Genomic DNA, 22,257 nt, shown 5'->3' with positions numbered 1-22,257 from the left:
TACAAACAGGTGAACAAACTGATGAATTCATGAGTTATTAATGAAAACCTTTATGCCAAGAAAGATGGTGAATATAAATGTTTTCCTGCAAAACTGTAATAAATATGGACATGAATAATTTGATCAGATCAGTGACTCAGATACACTAAGTCTGACTGGAAAATAACTGTTGTTTCTCTCTCTCACATCCTCAATAGTGAGAAAATGTTTATCCTCATTCATAATGATGTGACCATAAGTATCCTCATATTCATATCCTACACATTATTGCAATAATCTTTGTGCCTTGTGAGATATAATTTACAAATTAACACTGATTATTAATATTCTTGTGTGATATATGCTCAAAATGTGTATTGCGAGTTATGAACATAAACATATTTTATCATTTCACCTTATCAGAAAAGTCTGGTGACTGGGTAAAGCAGTTTCTCAAAGACACAAGACAAGCAGATGCCTCCAGTCAGGTATCAAAGTTAATGGGCAATAGTCTGTCCAAGTGACCATTCTTTGGCAAGGCAGTTGGACAGCAAAAGATGGACCTGCATTTTAGCAAACAACAGCCTGGACGTTCTTTCACCACCAGACTCCAAGTCTTCTTTCTCTCAGCTGTAATAGTTTTTATTTAAGGTTAACACTCAGGAAAATGCATTCAGAGGGTGACTGGTTATAAAAGTGAGGGGCAAAAACACCCAATTCTTCTCTCACCTTTAAAAACAAAGAAACCAGCTCTTTGAGTCTCAGGATAGGTGTGGGAGAGATCCTGACCTGAGAATTTGGTCAGCCATGTTGCTGGAAACACATGTTAAAGATTTTACCTTATGCCAAATCTAGTTTGTTAAGTTTTAGCTAATAGGAAACATTTTATTTTTAGTTCTCTAGTAACTATTTCTGGCTTTGATACCTTATACTTGTACTGACTTAAAACCTCAGTCTTTGTAGTTAAATGAACTTATTTTATTTTTAATCTAAATTAATCCACTGCTGTGCTTAAACTGAACAGTTTTGCATCTACAGTTTAAAAATTTAATATCAGAACTGCCCAGGAAAGGGCTGTACAATGCAGAACACCTTTTTTGGGGAAAAAAAATCTGGATGAGGACTAGATTGGGGGTTACTCTGCACGTAGTAACCAAGGCTGGTGGAAGCCAAAGTGTGACCAGAGTGTTGCTGACAGGCTACTGAGGTCAGATTTGTTGGACTAGGGCAGTAGCTATAAACAGTCCCTTAGGAGGCATGTGGTAAGCTGTTGATGAGTGGCCCAGGTTGGGAGCTATAACAACAAAGTACTGTAAAATACCCAGGATTATAGGGCTAGTGGAGACACAGTCTCTCACTAGTCTGCATTGCACCCCAGAATGTGACAGATGTACCCACATTTTTTTAAATGATTTCCTGAGGCGGGGATGGAGCTTGAACCCTGTACCTCTGGCAGCAGGTACCGTATCCACTGTGCCACTGGAGGAGCCCCCCCCCCCCCCCCCCCAATGTCTCTACATTCTGGGCCAGGTTGCACCATTCCACAGGTTAATTGGCTTTTTTGTTTGGTAGGTCTCACATGATTTTCAGACTTTTCTGAGTGGTTAACAATTCCACATTCCTTGGCTGCAGTGGATGTTCAACTACATAAACAGTGCAAATGTCAACTCATAACAGCTTGAAAAACCTAAGCAGCACATCTGAGGTAATGCATGCAAAGTAGAGACTGAGGCCACAGTAATCCTTTGGCTACTTCTACAATGGTACTTTAGCGCACTGGAATTTTCTGGCTCAAGGATGTGAAAAAAAACACACACACCCCCTCGAGCACAGCAAGTTACAGAGCTGTAAAGCATCAGTGTGAATCATAAAGTGCCAGTGTGGGAGCCATCCTCACAGTACTGTTAGCTATCCCCCGCATGGAAGTGGTTTACATCCAGTGCTGGTAGAGCTCTCTCCTAGTGCTTGTGCCATGGCCACACTTTCAATTTAAAGCTCTGCTGAAGCTGCCCTTTAAACTTTTAAGTGTAGACAAAGCCTCAGAGTCTCAAAATTGTTCTTGTTGTCATAGTCACAGTCTTAGACTTCGGGCTAGTTGTCAAGAGAAAAATGGGTAAAGGTGTATGTTTCTGACAGCTTAAAATGAAGTCATATCTGAAACCATGCCATTATAAGAGAAAATCCTTCCATCTCTAAGTCATCAGCCCACAAGCACTGTTGAGCAATTAAGGACATCATTTTCATAAGCAAGCTCTACTGCCTCTCAAATTTTTGTGTTGATCTGTTGCTGCTGTACACAAACTTAACGGTACCCCATGCTCTTTGGCAGCCCTTCTCTCTGTGATGAATCATATAAACAACAGGAAAAAGATGGATTTGTTTGAAAAACCCTATTATTATTCATACATGTGTAACTCAGCATTCATGGCATTACACCAGTGCAAGAGGAGAGTTTAGCAAAACATATAAACAGGTTCCTTGCCCCCAAAAGAACACACGCACAGCAATACAGAAAAAGAAGATTGTTAGAGGTGTCAAGCTACTGAAATTTATCCTAGATCCTACACGTTCTCCTGGCATGGAAGAAATGATGACAGTACTATGCAGTACAACAAATAGCAGTATTGTTCAATATAATGAGTAGTGAAAGAATACATAAATACTGCCATGAAAAACGTGCCACGGGATGCTTTTTATCCCCTGGCAAAAATATATCAAAGCATATGCTGACAGCTGAAATATTTGTACTAAAGTTCACCAATCTATTTCTATGGGAAAAGCTCGGTACTGTAGGTGCAGATGCACATGATAAGACCCATCATGACAGAAAATATGCTTTCAAGGCCAGGAACATACCACCTTCTGCTATTATTGTTACTTTCTGCTGAAAATTCATGACCTCATTCTTAAAATATGAGTTAAGAAAAAAGATGTACCATTTCATCTAATTTTTGATGACTAAAAGAACAGAAGAATGGCCACACTGAGTCTAACCCTAACCTTTCTTTCAAGAATAGTCAATCCAAGTTGCACCACAGAGCATGAACAGAATAGGTAATGAGGCCCTATATGCTCAAAGTACTCAGAAAACTTTTTATACGACTAATCTGGTGGGGCATGCTGAGTGGGTTTCTGGAAGTTCGTGGTACTCAGGACAGGCTTCTGCTTGTACACAGTTTCTTTCTAACCTTTTCAATTAGTGGTTGGGTTATGCCCTAACGCAGTGGCAGATCCTAAAGTTTTGCCAATGGCAGTACAGACCTCTTTGGAAATCTTAGTCACAATATGTGGCCTCTCAGTAGTCCACAGGTTGAAAACCACTGCCCTAAAGTAAGATGATTTATATCCCTATTTTTAATCCTACTTTATGTACCTGTGGATGTTTTAATAGCCATATAAACAGCTAGGCCTTTTTCAAATCTTGCCAAACTCTTGTCCTCTTGATTTCTTGTAGCACAGTTTCACAAGCTAAAATAGGAGCCCATTCCTCTGGATGCTGGTTTGGGGCACAGAGTGAGTAGACTAAAACTAAGACGTTCCTGCCATCCCAATGTCAGGGCTCTAATGAAGAGCTCAGCTATAGGACTGTAGCAACCACCACATTCTTCTGAGTGGTTGACATCAGTTCTATCTTGCTAGCTAGTTAGCTACAAGATAAAAAGCTACTTAGTAAGCTAATACATTATAAAGCATGCATCGCTAACAATACACTAAGATAATAAAAACAGTTGTAATGCAAGAAACTTTTGAAGTTAAGCATGGGTCTGGATCCAAACTCCCTCACTACTAGGGATGTTCTGGTCTGGGGATTTGTCAGCCAAATATACATAGGGTTACCAGGTGTCTGGTTTTGAACCGGACAGTCCAGTATTTGAGCTTTCTGTTTAGGAAACAAATTGAAAAAATATAAATGAGAAAATATAAATGTCCGGTATTTTCTAAATAAGATGTAATGTAGATTGTGATATAATGTCAAGCGTGTCCAGTATTTTTGTTGAAGCCATCTGGCAATCCTAAATATACAGCCAGAAATACTCCCAAAATGAATGTGCCTGAACTTTCAAATATTTGGATCTGGGTTTTGGTGTCCAAAAATATGTAAAAATGACTATTTTATCCTGTAATGTTGCCTTAAATGACTATTTTATCCTGTAATGTTGCAACTAAGATTCCCATGTTTATGCCTTTCCATTTCATCTGTACTTCAAGTGCACGTTCAACTTTCCATAGAAACTGCCAAAAACTTCTCAGGCCATAAAGTCAGAAAGCATGAATTCAAACTTCATCATTAACTCAAGAAAGAAAATCAACTATCCCTGCTTTCCTTTCATACTGGGGACCTCTCATAGATCAGAAAAGATTGGGATGTCCCACAAGCTAAGGTTGCTAAGACTAAAATTACTGGATATGTCAGCTCAATATTATTTCCCCCTCTCTTAGCAGCTGCTTTCAAAAACAAAGCTTATTCACTGGAATATCAAAAAGTACATCTTAAAATAACAAGGACAAAATCCATTTCTCTGTTTCTATAAAATGCAAATGGAAAGCATTGCATGTTGCTATCCTTCATAGCTGTAATGCTATTGCTGGCCATAATTCAAATCCTGTGGTAAAACCACCCTTCTTTTAAATTGCTTTATTGTAAGTTATTTGTTGTCACGTGCCTCTATATATTAGTTCTGTGGGAAGGAAAGCCATTTACTGAAAGTTTTAAGGTTCCAAAGAATTAATAATAGAACTCTATAAAGGCATCATATAAAACCAAAGTCAAGGAAATATTCAGACCACTCTCATCACTGGTCCCAATAACTTCACACTCCATCAGATTCTGACACAGATCAGTAATGAATAATATTCAGCAATAATTTTCTCAGCTCTAAAACAGAAAAACTCTGCAGTTAGGTTCTAAGCCATTTCTTTATTAAAAGCAGAGCGGATATGCTGCATGTGCACCCATGCATGCCTCAGCATCTATGTGAACCATAGCTTTGCTAAGCTCATCTCAGTCAGAAGAGGCTAGCACAAGTCTTTATCGTCTAAAAATCCCACTTGAGCTAAACATGAGTCAGGGCGAAACACTAGATTTCTACAGCAGCATAACTATGGGGTATCCAACCTGCCTTGAATCTGATGAACCAAGGATCGAACATTTGTATTGTGATATGAATAATGACTGGCAACTTTAAAAAAAAGAAACCTTCTTCTGTGCTTATTTTTGCTTATTATTTGTACAAGTAACAGCTAAGATTATTGTAACTTAAAAATCTGTGCCAGTACTAAGGCTAAACCGCAATCTGGGCTAATGCACTTGGGAACTGATTGAGATGCATAGCCATTACTCAGGCTGATGTAGTAGGAAATTGATCCAGGGTTCTCTAGAGGTAAAAGCATAGATACAAGGTTTGGATTATTAGCTCACAGTGTAACAGACCCGTATCGTCTGTAGACTGGGGCTGAAAGCAAGAGGGACACAATAAACACAGACCAATAAAATGTATGGGGAGGGGATGGGGGTAAAAAACTCAATATAAATAAGAGCCTTGTGAAGAGAAGAAGTAGAAATCACAGGAAAGAATGAAGATGCAAGCTTAGCTGAAATGTTGAGAAAGCCTAATGCACTGCACTGAGGGTGCTATCCATGCCCCCAAATGAATCTTGTGCTAGGACAGTTGTCTGCTATGGTTGGGGGCATCCATGTTGTAGCACAAGTTTGTTTTTACAACTAATGTGAACAAAATATGGTTCCGTGTGAATGTTTTAAGGGAACGGTGGTACAGACTCGCAGGCAGATTCTATTTTACAGTAAGGCCCTTTCAGACCACCATATCTATGTAAAAAGATTTAATAGTAAAAGGAAATTACATCCATTTTAAGGCCCCTTTACTCTGTCAGAGTGGAAGCCTAATAAGAATCTGGCCCATATTCTTTGCTGGAGCTGGAAGGATTGATGGGGCACTGCCACATCCATAACTTCACCTGATGGCTCTGCTAGTGACTGGAGAATTAAGAGACCTAAGGCCTTACACTCCACTAAAGGTACCACCTACAGGGACCTGACTGGGCTAAGTACATTATTTGATCCAGAAAGACCCACTGGAAATTGTGCAAAAAGTTGTGCACTGTCTTGTTTCTGCTACCAACCCTGTCATCCACTACCTGACTCGTTCTTGGTTCCTGACTTCAACCCTGCCCTGTTCCTGGCCCAACTCTTGTTCTGGTCCCTGAACTCTATCGCCTGCTTTCTGACGGCTCCATCCCTAGGCTTTGGCTCTTTGGCTTCTGTCCAAGCACTGACCCCATTTTCTGTCTGACCGTGGCTCTGCCTTTTTTGCTCAGATATCTAGCTCCTGACCCTGTATCTGCACAATGAGCTTGGGTTCCTGAATACCATGCTAGCCACCAGGCCAGACCACCCATGTCCTGATCCCTAACATCAGGCTTCCACACCCAGGATTTTCCACTGCCCTGCATTTATTGCCCTACATTCCTGTACATGATTGCATGGCCAATCATTTACATTGGTACAAAGTGGGTACGCCAAAGCACAATGGCAGCATTTTACACTTCCTTTGTTATACAAGGTGCACACCAATGGAGATTCAGGACCTCTCTGAATAAGTGAACGATTTCACTTAATCCACATCAGCAACCATCACCATGTAGAAAATATATGGAAAAAAACTGTAAATTATTCAATAATGAAACTGTTTAATTCAGCTGAGGGTTTACCAGACCATTGGGTGCAATTAATAGGATAAGAGAAAACAATTATTCAGAACCAGATTCTGCCACCCTTATCCATGCTATGCAATTCCTTACTCCATAAATAAACCCAGTTGTTTCAGTGGACATGCTCCTACAGGTGCTAATCAGCATGAATGAGTGTGGCAGAACATAGATTTAATGTTTGTATGGCGCGCTGATACAAATAATTGTTCTTTTCTTATAGCTCACAACAAACATTTATGGATCTTTGTGGATAAATAAAGATCTAAGAAGCTTGCAATATACATAAAATGGAATAAGCTGAATATGACATTGTGACAGATTACTTCAAATGAAAGAGCAAAGGAAGGGAAAAACTGGAAAGGGAAACAAGTCCCAATATATCTTACAATTAATATCTGGCCTTGTTCTGCCACCAAATAGAAAAAAAAATCTCAACCAATTATCCAACTGAGGATTCACAAGTTTTCTGGCATACAGAAAGGAAAGTACATTTTGGTTTAATTTTCCAACTACAAAGGAGTGTTAGAATTGCTGACAAAGCAATTGTAACCAGTCTGACCAGAGTTGGATCAGTCACAGGCACGAAAAGAATACAGGATAAAATGTCAGGAAATGCAAAAAGAAAAAGTCAATTTCAAAACCAGAAATGGAATCCAAAACTCTCTTTCCAAGGGACTAATAGCTCAGTGGACTAGTAATGCGATATATAAACCTATATTACTGGATTATTTGTACAGGCAGTCCCCGACTTACGCAGATCCGACTTATGTCGGATCCGCACTTACGAACGGGGCTTTTCTCGCCCCGGAGCTCGCGGGCAGCGGGACCGCCCAGAGCGCAGCGGTCCCGCCACCGCATCCTCCAGGGCAAGAAAAGCTGCTCTGGGTCTTCCTGGTCTGCTGGGGGGGGGCGCACTAGCTGCGCCTCCCCCCCCCCAGCAGACCAGGCTTTTGTTGTGGATGCCTGGGGTAGAGCAGCTGGGGTGCTGCCGGGTTGGTCCTGGGGGACCTACCCAGCAGCGCCCCAGCTGTTGTATCCCAGGCTCCAGATTCAGCCGCTGTTTAAACTGATCAGTGGCTGATTCCAGGAAGCTGGGGGCAGAGCAACTCTGCCTCGGGCTTCCTGTAATCAGCCCCTGGTCAGTTTCAGCAGCAACGGCTGAATCTGGAGCCAGTTCCGAGTTACGTACTAATTCAACTTAAGAACAAACCTATAGTCCCTATCTTGTACATAACCCGGGGACTGCCCGTATTATGATAGCTTCTATAAGTCCCACTTTTAAGACTGGGGACAGCACTGTGCTAGCCATTGTATAAAACATAAGAAGAGACTGTTCCTGACCCAAAGAGTTTGCAATTTAAACTGTTCTTTAGGTCAGCAGTTCAAATCTAACTAAGGTTAGTAGAAAGCCTAAATTCTAAGAATACATTTAAGGAATTTGTCTTGTTTAGCCTATCAAAATGAAGGCTGAGGGGCTATATGATTGCACTCAATAAATACATCAAAGGATAAACCCCAGGGAAGGAAAAAGCTAGCCCCAAAGTTGCATAGGTTCTTTCAGCACCACAACACATTGCAAGCTCAGCTGTAGGGTCTTCTCAGTTGCCACAGGATTTTTGTTATGTGTACTCCCTTAATGTTTAAACAGCCTCTGTAGTGCCAGAGTGATAGTGCATCTAGAGAGGCATTTGGAAATCTATGAGCAGCACTGGTGGACCAGACTACTACTTTCATGTTTGGGTAGCAACTCCTGTTAGAGCAGCTGGTTTGACAGGTGCTCCAGTCTAGAGCTATAAGTTGATGTATGATTTGAGACATCTAGTGGCAGTGGAGGTGAATTACAATTGTTTCAAATTATTTGAATATATCAAATTAAATGTAAAACCAGCAAACCTATGGTCCCCAATCTTGCAAAGACATGATACTTTATGTCTTGTAAGTGGTCCCTCTGACTTCATGCTTCAGTCTTTGCAGAATCATGGCCTCAATTAATTCAGCAGTAAGGCAGCATTGGGTTTTTTTAAAAAAATCATATTATCAGGAAATACAAAAGTTATATGTAATATATATCATATATTTTATGCTGAACATTTCATAACCTAAGCAATGATATCTTAAGCTACATATTTCACCAGGAAAAAAAAGTATAAAAATCCTACATATGTACAATGCAGTCTATTAACAGTGCTGTTTCAACCATACATTTTACATTTCCTAACTTTGTTATTTTCGCTGTGCAGTCTTCATGGTGCATTAATTCAATGTTTTTCATTTAGTTTCCTAAAAAGGGGGGTGATTTTTATACGTATGCGCAGCACCCAGAATAAGGGGCTCTAAACTGGCTGATGCAAAGGGCTATTGCAGTGCAACAAAATAATAAATAATTAGAAATTACATTAATAAAAATGAATAAATAAATATTTAGTAGACATACATGACTTGTGCTTGGTGATGTTTACTCTTAAATTGTCCAAATTAGTCTTTGAAATTCACACCTGCCTAGAGTGAATGGAAAGTGGAATGGGTATGTTATCTAATATATTGAGATCTAAACTATGATCTGTATCACCATAGCATTTGGAACTATTCACTATCTTTAATTTATCTTCACAACACCTCAGCATGGTAGGGAAAGTTTACTATTCTTATATGACAACTACAGAAATTAAGGCACAAGAGCTTGCAAGCCTGATCTGTTCAGGCGGCATATATGCTTAAATTTGCTAACATAAGTAGACCCCACTAATTTCAGTGTTTCCTAAGTCACAACCTTAATGACTTGCTCTAAGTGTAGTCAATGGAAGAGTCAGGATTTGAGCTCACATTTCCTGAGCTGCAGTTTAGTACATGAACTCCAAGGTCGTTCTTTTCCTCCAATGCAAATGAGCATCAAGATGGAACAAATGTGTATTCTGATGTCACAAAGAGAGAAGGCCTTATTTTGTTCCACTAAAAGTCTTACTGAATGTTTAGAGGTCATCTTTCAACCACATAACTTTAATTTGGAAAATGTCAAGTATGAGAAAACAGTGGTCAATGACAAACACAGCTTAGTGAACTTAAGTATATTTGAAAAAGTAGAATTTAAAATTATTTGATTATGTAAAACCCACTTTTTGAAAAACACAAGGGGATTCAGATGCCTAAATGCCTCTTTTGGTGCCTCAGTCTAAAACTTACATCCTTAAAACCACACTCAGATGTCACCTTGCCCAGCAGATGCTTAAATTCCCCAGGTACTGAAGTTTTCACTGAAAGTCCCCAGGCCACGTACATTTCTGCTGACGGGCACTTGCACAGACACTCAAGTCGTCACACTGTCAAGTTGCTTGGTACCTAACTTTTGACTGAACTCTGATAAAAACTGGTTTATTCAGTCTAGAAAAGAAAAGACTGAGAGGAAACATGATAACAGTTTTCAAGTACGTAAAAGGGTATTACAAGGAAAAGGGAGAAAAACTTTTCTTCTTAACCTCTGAGGATAAGACTAGATGCAATGGGTTTCAACTGTAGCAAAGGTGGTTTAGGTTGGACATTAGGAAAAACTTCCTACGTGTCAGGGTGGTGAAGCATTGGAACAAACTGCATCGGGAGGTTGTGGAATCTCCACAACTGGACATTTTTAGGAGTATGGCAGACAAACATTTGTCAGGGTGGTCTAGATAAGTCCTGCCATGAGTACAGGGGACTAGACTAGATGATCTCTTGAGGCTGCTTCCAGTCCTATGATAGGATTTACAAACCAGGCATTCCCTCTCCTATCCCGATCCAGCAAGCATTTTCAGAGGCTACTTATCAGGACATGCTCTGCAGAAAACCCAGATGTTGGATACCCAGCGGTTAGGACACTCCCCTGGTATAAGAGAGGCACAAATTCCAAACAACTCAAGTATATAACCCAGTGGCTAGAGCACTCATATGGGAGGTAGAAGATCTGACTTCAGGTCCTTACTCCATGTCAAGCAGAGGGGGGATTTCAACCTCTGTCTTGAGAGAGGGCTCTTACCTGCTGGGCTACAGGGCATGACCATCAACTATTTTTCTTGAGAAAAGGCTAACTTGTCTTAAGCATTTAATTCCATGAGAGGTTTTGCAGTTCTGAATCCAGAGTGAGGGGAAGTGCCTAACTCCCTCTGAGTGCTGGAGCACAGGCCACACCACTCTGCTCAGCATTTCCTACTGGCTTCTTCGGCAGCTCCCTGGCACCAACACAATGGCTTCTGTGGATCCCCATTCTTAAGAGACTAACTTTCCCCATGCACAGCATAGAGAGGCTGGGAATTTAACTTAGCGCTATAGATTCTTGCAAGCAGAAAGGTGTCTAATGTTAGGTGTTGCAATGCAGCTTCTAAATTCCCTTTGTGGATCTAATCCAGAGGTTCCCAACCTGCAGGTTGCTTGCAGCCCAATTAACACACAGCTGCAGTCCATGTAACATCCTCAGGGCCATCTGGTGTGGATGCCACCAACACAACACTCAGGCTATGTCTAGACTATGTGTTATTTTCAAAAGAGGATATGCAAGTTTCGCAGGAATTTGCATATCTTCTTCCGATCTCACTTTCAAAAGCCAGGCTTTTGAAAGTGAAAGTAGTCTGGACGTGATTTTTTTAGGAAAAAAACCCCCTTTTTCGAAAAACCGCTCTTCCTTAAAAAATGAGGTACATGTGGTTTTTTGGAAAGGGGGGGGCTCCGAAAAAACCACATCCAGACCCCGCTTTTGAAAGTGAGATTGGAAGAAGATATGCAAATTCCCACGGAATTTGCATATCCTCTATCAAAAATAATGCGTAGTTTAGATGTACCCCACAGAGAGCTGCATATGCAGCCCACAATAGTAAACAGGCTGAGAACCACTGATCTAGCTCAAAGTATACATTATGATCCTAAATAACTTGGCAGCACCCTAAGTCCAATTCTATATTTCACTATTTTGGGACTAAGAAGGGAATTAAGACTTTTCACTCTATTTCACTGAATTGCTTTTTAGGGACATCTTATAAAAAGAAGGTGGAGGAAGCTCATATAAGAAGGTAAATTATCAGGATATTAGAATACCAAATATAAAGTGGAATTAGACAATTAGAAAGTAGCTTAATGTTTATGGTTACAATATGCAAGATATTTACAAGTTTAATGCACCAAGCTTTAAATCAAAATAGACTAAGTGCATATTTCTTGTGGGAATCTTTGAACATTCCTCACATTAATTTTGACACTGAAAAATGACTTCTTAAAACACTACTGTGGTTGACCTCCTCAAAAGTAGGGCCTCATCCAAAATCCAGAGAAGCCAAATGGAAAGAGTCCCATGGACTTTGGGTCAGACCTACAGTAAGTTGCTAAATAAATGTATTATAGGCTTTCCCAAAGTGCTTGTTACTCTGCCTTACTGCCTCACATATATCACTGCATTAATCCATACAGCACCCCAGCAGGGACAGAAATGTACTCTTTCCATTTTAAAAACGGGGGAGCAGAAAGATTAGGTGGTTTGCCCAATGTCAGTCCAGAAGTTTGTATCAGAGCCAGGGACTGAAGCAACTCTAGTCCAACATCTTAACCACAAGGGGGCCCTTGATACTAGTCAAATACATACATATAACAAAAACAACATACATTTTAACTATGTGAAAGTCTTGGTCAAATGAAGCCAGCTTGGGGCTAGTGCTGCCACAGACATTAGCACTTGCTTTATTTATGCATTAACTTTAGAGAGATGTCAAACAGATGATAAAACTGTGAGAGAAAGCAGATCAAAAATGCAAAGGAAAGAGTCACAGCAAAGAGAGTTTAATAGTGATCATGAAAGACACAAAGGCTCTGATCTTGCAAAGGGCTAAGTGCCTTCTGTTAATTAGTCTAAGAGCTCTCTGCTTTGGGTTCCCACAGCTTCTGAGTGCCTAGTCTTATGTGCTGTCCGCAAAGAATTCACCAGTAAAAAACCCAACTAGGCAACTGAATTTGCGATGGCTTCCAGAAAGGATGCAAGAGTACACACTACGTCCATACTGAGTGAGATCACTAGTCTATTAAGTCCAGTGTGCTGTCTTCTAACAGCAACCAGAGAGAAGGAATGGAACTTAGCAATTTGGAGTGGTCCATTCCTTCATCCAATCCCAACTTCTGCCAGTTGAAAGCATAGGACACCTGGGGCACGTCTACATTACATTATATTATTTTGAAATAACGCACGTTATTCTGAAACAACACAGTGAGCATCCACGCAGCAAGCCTGTTATTTTGAAATTATTTCAAAATAACAGGTTTCTTATTCCGAAATAGTAGAGCCTCATTTAATGAGGCTGAAGGGGCTCCTGGAAGGGGTTGGCATGTTCCTGCAGCCGCTGAGAAAGGCAGAGCAGGGGGTCTCTACATGCTGTCCTTGCCTGCAGCTCCCATTGATCAGTAATGGGGAACAGTGGCCAGTAGAAGCTGTGGGGTCGGTGCCTGTAGATGAGGGGCAGCACATGGCAACTATTTCAAAATAGCTATTTTGAAATTGGGTAAGTGTGGACAGCACAGCTGTGCTTATTTCAAAATAATTGGTCTCCAGGGATTCTCACAGCTACCCTGGTGGCCACTCTGTCCACACTCCTCAAAACTCTATAGTTTCCCTTCCCCTGCAGGCTTTAAAGGTGCAGCCAGATGGGAAAGTGCTTGTGGCATGATGCAGGCCCTGCTCACATCATGCCACATAGAAAGACCCTGAACAGCCTTCCCTGCTGCCATGGCAGACCCCAGCGCTCCCACCAAACCCCCTGCAGCTGCAAGCACACTGGCAGCCACCTCGAAAGCCTCTGATATTGAGGCAGCAAAGTGGGGAGAGGGAAGATGCAAGTAGTCAACTGGACTACCTGATAAGCCAAGGCTTATTGGGTAGTCAACTACTCTTTTACGTCTCTAGGCTCCCATTTAATGAGTTAACCAGTTAAGCACTCCGGGCAGGGCATCAGGACAGTAGTCACTTCCTGGAGCTGCTGCCTGAGGCTAGCTGAGGCTTGTACTTCAAGGGGCTCCCCTTTACAGCTGTGTCTCAGACTCTTCACGTTTGCCTACCTCCTTGAGGGACAAAACACACCACACCGTGTGCTCTGGTCGCTTTTGCAGATGCCTGAGCATTCTCAACATGAAGCCAGAGCTGCTGCAAAGCAGTCACCACAGATCTCCTGCTGTACTTCCTTGGTACAGTTTATGCAGGCTGCCCTAGTGCCACTGCTTGAGGACAACGACCAGACTGGACTGGAGTGCCGCCACCGCCTCCTTCCCCCCCCCCCCCATCTCCTCTTACCAACTGAGTAGTCAATGAAAATTCCATTGATGGTTCGATTAGCTGATTAATCAAAATTTAACATCCTTAGGGAAGATTGGGCAGGGGGGCCATTGCTGAACTGGAGTGCCTGCCCCTCCCGCCCCACTGCAGGCAGGAGCTGCTCCTGCCCAGCTGGTGGGAAGCTGCTCTAGCCACCACTGGTTAAGGGTGATGCTTACCTTTCACATCCCTATTTCACAACATCTCTTGGCAGCAAGTCCCACAGGCTGACTATGTATTGTGTGAAGAAATACTTCCTTTGTCTGTTCTAAACCTGCTACTAATTAGTTTCATTGGTTATTCTGTTAAGTGATGGGGTAAATAAAAACTCCCTATTCACTTTCTCCACACAATTCCTGACTGTATAGACTTCTATCACATCCCCCCTTAGTTATCTATTTTCTTAACTGAACAGTCCCAATCTTTTTAATCTTTCCTTGTGTGCAAGTTATTCCGTACTGGAAACATTTTTATTGATTTTCTCTGAATCTTTTCAAATTACACTATGTATTTTTGAGATGGTGACCAGAACCACATGCAGTATTCAAGGTGTGGGCATACCATGGATTTATATAGTGACATGATATGTTCTGTTTTATTATCCATGCCTTTCCTAATGGTACCTAACACTGTCAACTTTTTTGACTGCGACTGCACATTGAGCACATTTTTTCATGGAACTATTCACAATTATTTCAAGAGCTCTTTCTTGAGTGGTGATAGCTAATTTAGACCCATATCATTCAGTATGTACTGTTCCAGCATGCATTACTTTACGCTAAACAAAATTGAATTTCATCGTCTCACCAAGTCACCCAGATTTGTGAGATCCCTTTGTATCTCTTCACAGTCAGCTTTGGACTTATCTTCAGTACTTTCATATCTTCTGCAAATGTTGACACCTTACTGTTTACTTCCTGTTCCAGATCCTTTATAAATATGTTGAACAGCACAGATCCCAGTGCAGACTCTTGGAAGACCTTGCTATTTCCCTCTCTCCATAGTGAAAACCGACCATTTATTCTTACACTTTGTTTCCTATCTGAACCAATTACTGATCCATGAGAGGTCTTTCCTTCTTATCCCATAACACCTCACTTTCCTTAAGAAACTCTGGTGAGGGTCCCCATCAAAGGGTTTCTGAAATCCAAGTACTTTATATCCACTGAATCACTCTTGTCCGCATGCTTGTTGACACCCTTAAATAATTCCAATAGGTTAGAAAGGCACCATTTTCCTTTACAAAAACCACATTGACCCCTGCCTAATATATTGTTTTTCGCTAGGATCCTGATAATTCTGCTCTTTGCTATAGCTTCACCCTAGATGCTTGGAATTAAAGTTAGTCATACCAGGCTGTAATTGCCAGGATCACCTCTGGAGCCTTTTTTTTTTTTTTTTTTTTTTAAATAGGTGGTACATTAACTAACCTCCAGGCATCTGGTACAGAGGCTGATTTAATCAATAGTTTACATTTGAGTTGTCAGACTCTTGAGTGAATAACATCTGGTTCTAGTGACTTATTACTGTTTTATCAGTTTTTTCCACAATTGTCTCTATCAATGCCTCACTCTGGGACAGGTCCTCAGAACTGTCACCTAAAAAGACTGGGTTGGGTATATGGATTTCCCCCACATCCTCTGCAATGAAGGCCAATGCAAAGAATTTATACGGCTTCTCTGCAATGGGCTTCACTTTCTTGAGTGCTCCTTTAGCAGCTTGCAATAGTCCTACTGATCGTTTGGCAGGCTTCCTACTTCCGATGTACTTACAAAAAATGCTGTTTTGTTTTTGTGCCTTTAACTAGTTGCTCTTCAAAGTCTTTCTTGGCATGCCTAATTATACTTTTACACTTGACCTGACAGAGTTTATGCTTCTTTCTATTTTCCTCATTAGGAATTGACTTACAATTCTTACAGGATGCCTTTTTCACTCCAACTGACTCTTTTTACTCTGCTGTTTAGCCTTGGCAGCTTTTTGTTGTTTCTAGTTTTTTTAATTAGTTTGTATCTCTATTATGGTGGTTTTAAACTGTCTCTGTGCAGCTTGCATGCATTTCAACCTTATGACTATTCCTTTTACTTTTTCTTCAACTAGCATGTCTTGAATTTTAATTTAAAGGCTGCTGTGGTGCGTTTCTTTGGTATTATTTATCCTCCACAAAGATGTTAAAGTTAATTATTTTTATGGTAGCTATTACCTAGTGGTTCTGCTATATTCACTTCTTGGACCAAATCTTGTGCCACTTAGGACACAAGAATTGCCCCTTCCATATTCCAGGACTGGCTACTCCAAGAAGCAGTTATTAATATTGTCTAAAAAATTTCATCTCTGTATCCCATTCTGAGGGGACATATATCTTGTCAATATGAAGATAGTTGAAAACCCTCCTTAGTTTTGTGTTTTCTGCCTTTGTAGCCTGTCTAATCTCCCTGAGCATGTCACAATCACTGTCACCATCCTGGCCAGGTAGTCTGTAGGATATAGATACTACTGTATATGCTTTTATTGTTCCAATGTGGAATTTCTATCCACAGAGATTCTATGGTATTGTTTGAGTCCTCTGGATCTATCACTTTTCTCCCAGCCTTTAGCCTTTAACAACCTTTTTAATTTTACATCAGTCTGGTTCCATGGTAGCTTAGGTGGACCCCATCCTTCCTGTATAGGCTCCCCCTTTCCCAAAAGGTGCCCCAGGTCCTAATAAACCTAAAGCCCTTCTCCCTACACCAGTGTCTCATCCATGCATGGAGACTCCTCAGCGCTGCCTGGTCTTTCTGTCTCTGTACATAGAACTCGTAGCATTTCTGAGAATGTTGCCATGGAGACCCTGCACTTCGATCACTTACCTAAAAGCCTAAATTTGTCCTTCAGGACCTCTCTCCTACCTTCCTCTATGTCATTGGTACCTACATGTACCACGAATATGAGCTCCATGCAGCACTGCATTTATATCTGTCTTGGTGTCTTATGAGATCCACAATCTTCACAGCTGCCAGACAGTTCACCATACAGTTGTCAAGGTCATCACAAACCCAGCTAGCTATATTTTTAAAGATTAAATCCCCCCTTTAGTATTACCTTTCTTTGCCTGGTATTGGGGTTCTCTCCCCCAAAAGGGTATGTGAAAGTTCAAATATTTTTAAAAAAAATCAAAAGAGCCCAACATTTTTTTTTTTTACATCTCGTTATTTCTAAGACAATCATGTAATTCTGAGGCCCTGGGTAATGATTTTTGGACACTTGAGGTTGTCAGTATTGGATAGATAATGGGTTTTGAGCCAGTATCTTGAATAGTTAACAACTGTGGAGCAAATACATGTTTATTATTTCAGGTTTCTAAATTAATTTAGTATAAGAATTACATTGGATTCTTCATGAGGTGTAGGTTTAACATCTACATCTCACCTCCCTGAAGGTCTTTGATTTTACTTGCACAGGTTAAGAGATTAAACTGTTCTTCAGTAACTACAGAGGTGCCTAAGATATAGTAAAAATATGGATTAAGAACCCAAGGGCAATAAACAAGCTTGGGGCTCTAATAAGCAGCAAAAAATAAGTTAACCCATCTTCAAAATGTTGTCAGCATAGTCACTATTTTAATTACTTGTGATTCCAGTGCTAATTCTTCTCTCCAAAAATAGCTGCTTTTTAGCACACAGAAGCTAAGAAAAAAAAATGACCTCCCTTGTGAATAAAGAAAGCAATCGTGGTCCAACATTAAAACCTAATTCAAATTATACTGGGAAGCACTAAATTCTCTGTCCAGCTTCTCATCCATGCTACCGCTTTCTAGTGTTTAAAAAAAAAAGGGGGGGGGGCAGTGAAAGAAGGCTCCTTCCTGGGCGAGAAAAGCACAAGAGCTACCACAGCTAACTGTACAATATGAAGATTGACAAGATGTGTCATGCTGCTGTATTGTTCTTAACACCCTCTTCATTTCATTCTTTCCTGCTCTGCCGATGAGAGGAGTGCAGGACTGACCTTCCAAATGTGAAGTCAAATCAAATATCTAAGTTGTTCAGATGGGAAAAATAAATAGCTAACACATCAGATGCGCTACTGAGCTCTAGGAAGCAGATTCAAAGTCACATATGAAACAAATATTAAGTGATGTCACAATCTGTACACAGGCCATGGCCTGTCTAATTAGAAACAGATCACATTGGCAGACACAGGTGCAAAAGGGGAACAGAGTAATGACAGCTTCATGGCAATGGCGACAAGCTCAAGGGCAGGAAGTGGATCCTGATGTTTCAGAAAAAGAAAAGCATTATGGTTTTACTGCCAGCGTTTGAGAGAATCACAGGGCTTTCATTCTATTGTACAACATCTGAAAAGGGGATCACAACCAAATGAAAATAAGTCTGATTTACCAAATGGAAATCCAACCTATAGTCCTTCCTTATTTAGGCAAAATTCTCCTGAGTGGAGACTTCACAAGCAGGCTGCATGTGCTTGATTTTTACTTACCCCAGAATTAGAACTCTCGAGTCAGATTTCTAGCCCTATTCTAGAGGTGCCAAAGAACCACTGGCCTATTGAAGATTCCCCTGAATCTCAGGGTGGGCATAGAACTGAGAAGGAAGCTGAATAAACTGAGTATGACACAAGTCCACTGGTGCAGTTCTGAAGCTCCTGTATGGTAGACTGGAGGAGGCTAAACCCACCCCCACCCCAGTTCTCCCTCGATCAAGGAGCTGCAAATCTGCTACAAAACCACCTTTGCCAGTCTCCCAATCCTGTCCTGAGCACAGCTCAGCCAGATCAGACTGACTTCAGCAGAGCTTTCATTTCCTTAACACTGATGAAGCAGAGAACAATCAGGCCCTATGTTCAAGAATAGGATGTGCCAAAAAGTCAGCTCCCTTAGGCTGTGTCCAGACTCCATGCCTCCGTCGACGGAGGCATGTAGATTAGCCAGATCGGAAGAGGGAAATGAAGCCGCGATTAAAATAATCGCGGCTTCATTTAAATTTAAATGGCTGCCCCGATCTGCCGATCAGCTGTTTGTCGGCAGATCGGGAGAGTCTGGACGCGATGCCCCGACAAAGAAGCCTTTCTTCATCGACACAGGTAAACCTGGTTTCACGAGGCTTACCTGTGTCGATGAAGAAAGGCTTCTTTGTCGGGGCATCGCGTCCAGACTCTCCCGATCTGCCGACAAACAGCTGATCGGCAGATCGGGGCAGCCATTTAAATTTAAATGAAGCCGCGATTATTTTAATCGCGGCTTCATTTCCCTCTTCCGATCTGGCTAATCTACATGCCTCCGTCGACGGAGGCATGGAGTCTGGACACAGCCCTAGGGACAAATAAGCATACTCTTCAAATCACTGCAGAGTATGATAGATAAGTTAGTATCCAATAACTACAGTAATAATGTCTATGCCTGGTAGTCTTTAAGTGCAAAAAGAGGAAAAGAGCTCTAACATACAGATGACATGCATCTGATGAAGTGGGCCTTTGCCCACAAAAGCTTATGCTCCAGTACATCTGTTAGTCTATAAGATGCTACAGGACTCCTTGTCGCTTTTGCAGAATTAATTTTGATCAGGATTGTCCCTTCAGCTGGAGTATTTAATTGCCTTGGCTACTTTGCTACCAGCCGAATGCAGCTCCATCATAGTTATCTTCAAAATCTACTGCTGGATTCTGCTGCTGGTGGAGAAAGTAAATGTTTTCCAATGAACAGCTTCTATGGCACATGGTGGAGAAAACATTTTTCACCTAATTTGATTTAACTTCCTCAAACATATTTGTGCTAGTATGGCCCTCAATGATCTGGCCATCATTTCAACTGTAAACTCAGTGTTTATGTGGTGCAGATAAACCATGTCTGAGGCTCCAAAGAACTCTCCAGCGGAAACATTCCACATATCTGGAGTGATTTACAGGGTGTAAGAGGACTAGGAAGAGGAGCAGGAATGTGACAGAGCTACCTCCTCGGCAGCACACAAACCTGGTTCCAGAAGAAGAGAAAGAGGAGAGTGGAAGGAGAAAATAAAAGAGCGCTACAGGTGTTTTAGCCATACAGGCACAGAGCCTGTGCAGTTGAAACAAATGTCCTTTCACAGAATCCAAACACACAGATCAAAGCCGCTTCTGAGCAACAGGCGACTGAAATACCTTAGACAGGTTCACGGCTTTGACCTTGCCACATGTACGACGTTAAGACACACGGTTTAAAGCATTTTTAAAACGTAACCTCTTTGCTCTTTCAAGATGCATTTCAGAAAAGCTACACGACCAAGCTGCCATGAACAGCGAGAGCCTGGAAAAAAACTATATTTCCAGCTAAGCAGGGCTGTCGGACTTTTTTCTAATACCCTGTCATTTTAATTATATCCGCTGCACAACAAACCCGCTCAATCACCGTTGTCAACTATGTGCCCCCGGGCCAGACTGCCTGCGAGCTGCCTGCTGGAAACAACTAGTACCGACACATACTGCCACGACTTCCACGCCTGCACGCCCCAGCCCTGCCTAAGGCGCTCGCAGGCTTCGGAGGGGGAGACGTGGGGAGCGGAGGGAGGCCAAGCCCCGCGTATACTCCCCCAACTATCTGGCGCCCAGACAACGCGGGCGTCCCTCCTGGCCAGAAGAGCTGCCCTCGCAAGTGGAGGGAGCACATGTCTCCGGCTCCCCAGGCGCATCCCTGTTGGAGGGTTGCCCCGCGCGCGCACCTCTGTCGCCCCGCGGCTCAAAGTGGGGTTTGCCAAGTCCTGGCTTTGGGCAGCCGCCCTCCGATCTGCTCCATCCCGCCTCTCCCCGCTGGCCGCTGAGCGCTCTCCCCTGCGGTGCAATCCGCTTGGCGCACCTGTGCTCCGCGCAGCCCGGCGCCCCCTCCTCGCCCGGCTCCGGGGAGAGGCGCTGCCCGCAAACCAGCTGCCCCGCTCCTGGACCCCGGGCGTGGAGACCGTACCTGGTGCAGCCGGGGAGCCGCCGTGCAGCAGCGCAACGAGGAGCAAAAGAGCTGCCCAGGGCAGCCACAGCGGCGCCCGCGCGGCAGCCGCAGCCATGGAGCCGGCGTGGGTCCGTCCCGGGTGCGCCCCTCACTCCCTCCTGGCTGGACGCGTGCGACCCGCTCTGCTGGAGCAGAGGAGGCGCTAGAAGAGTCCCGTGCGGAGCGCGCCGCAGCTCCCCTCCCAGCCCAATGGCACTGCTCTGCCTTCGAGCCTCGCCACTTCCCTTCATGGCTCAAGCTCGCGGCTGCCTCCCCAGCGCCTTCCCTCTGCCTCCTCCTCCTGGCTCGTCCCGACATTGCAGCGGGAAGGAGCCTGCAACCTGCTCTGGGTTTTTTCCTCACCACCACTCATTGATTTATTTGTAAAGGGGGAAGGCAGAGGCATGTCTCCGCCCAAAACAGTGTCTGGCCGCTGCCTTTTGGCTTCCATGTTAATCATTCCCCACCGAGGAATTTATGTCCCCTTGCTCCTTCTTGTTTCTTCTTGTTTACTGGGGTTTGCACTGTCATGAGTTAAATATATTCCCAGGCGAAAGGCACAGAGCCATCTCCCTTCTCATGGTTAAGACTTGACTAGGGCCTCCAGTCACTCCCTATCCGCAACTTCCCACACCATTCCTTAAGGAAAGTCTCCAAGTCTTTGGACCCCTCCAGATAATTCCTGCCTTCCCCACAAACCGGTGACTTGGCTCCTCTGTGGATGATCTGACTGGCTTCTAGCTACCAAGAAAAACAAAAACAAAGAAAAAGAAGTTTAAGAAGCAAATTCTACCCAATACAGGGCAGTCTAAACATTATCCTAAAATAAGTCCTTAAAGGGTCTTACAGATCACTCTCCCAGAAGTAACTACAACTGAACCGTTATCTTGATGAGGACAGAACCAGTTTAATGGCATTGCACTCCTCTCCCTGGCCTTGATTCTGTGAAGCCTTGCCCATGTTCAATTTAACACTCTGAGAACAGTCCCAATGAAACTGCTGGAGGTGTCTACAATATGTAGCAGCAACCAAAAAAACTAATGATGTTAGGAACCATTTGGAAAGGGAATGTTCTGGTCACCTCATCTAAAAATTATATATTAGAGATGGAAAAGGTACAGAGAAGGGCAACAAAAATGATTAAGGATTTGGAACACCTTCCATATAATGAGAGAGAATGAAGACTGGACTATTCAGATTGTGAAAGAGACAACTACGGGTGGATATTATTGAGGTTTATAAAATCATGAAAAGTCTGACAAAAGTGAATAAGGAAGTGTTATTTATTTCT

General features: G+C 42.5%; 1 protein-coding gene across 2 annotated transcripts in view; it reads right to left on the bottom strand.

Annotated features, from left to right (window-relative positions):
* Nucleotides 1-21,299, bottom strand: part of FNDC1 (fibronectin type III domain containing 1) — a 130,536-nt gene extending 109,237 nt beyond the window's left edge. Inside the window, exon 1 of one of the 2 annotated variants that reach the window (XM_075924558.2) lies at nucleotides 20,946-21,299. In XM_075924558.2, the coding sequence (XP_075780673.2) occupies nucleotides 20,946-21,284 (339 nt within the window). In that variant the 5' untranslated portion in view covers nucleotides 21,285-21,299. The remainder of the gene's footprint in view (nucleotides 1-20,945) is intronic. The other variant, XM_075924559.2, reaches the window with a different exon arrangement.
* Nucleotides 21,300-22,257: the final 958 nt, after the last annotated feature.

This window comes from Pelodiscus sinensis, chromosome 3 (assembly GCF_052426305.1).
Source record: "Pelodiscus sinensis isolate ZL-2025 chromosome 3, ASM5242630v1, whole genome shotgun sequence".
Taxonomy (NCBI): Eukaryota; Metazoa; Chordata; order Testudines; family Trionychidae; genus Pelodiscus; species Pelodiscus sinensis.
Note: the sequence above shows the minus strand (reverse complement) of the source record. Positions and strands in the feature narration are given on the sequence as shown.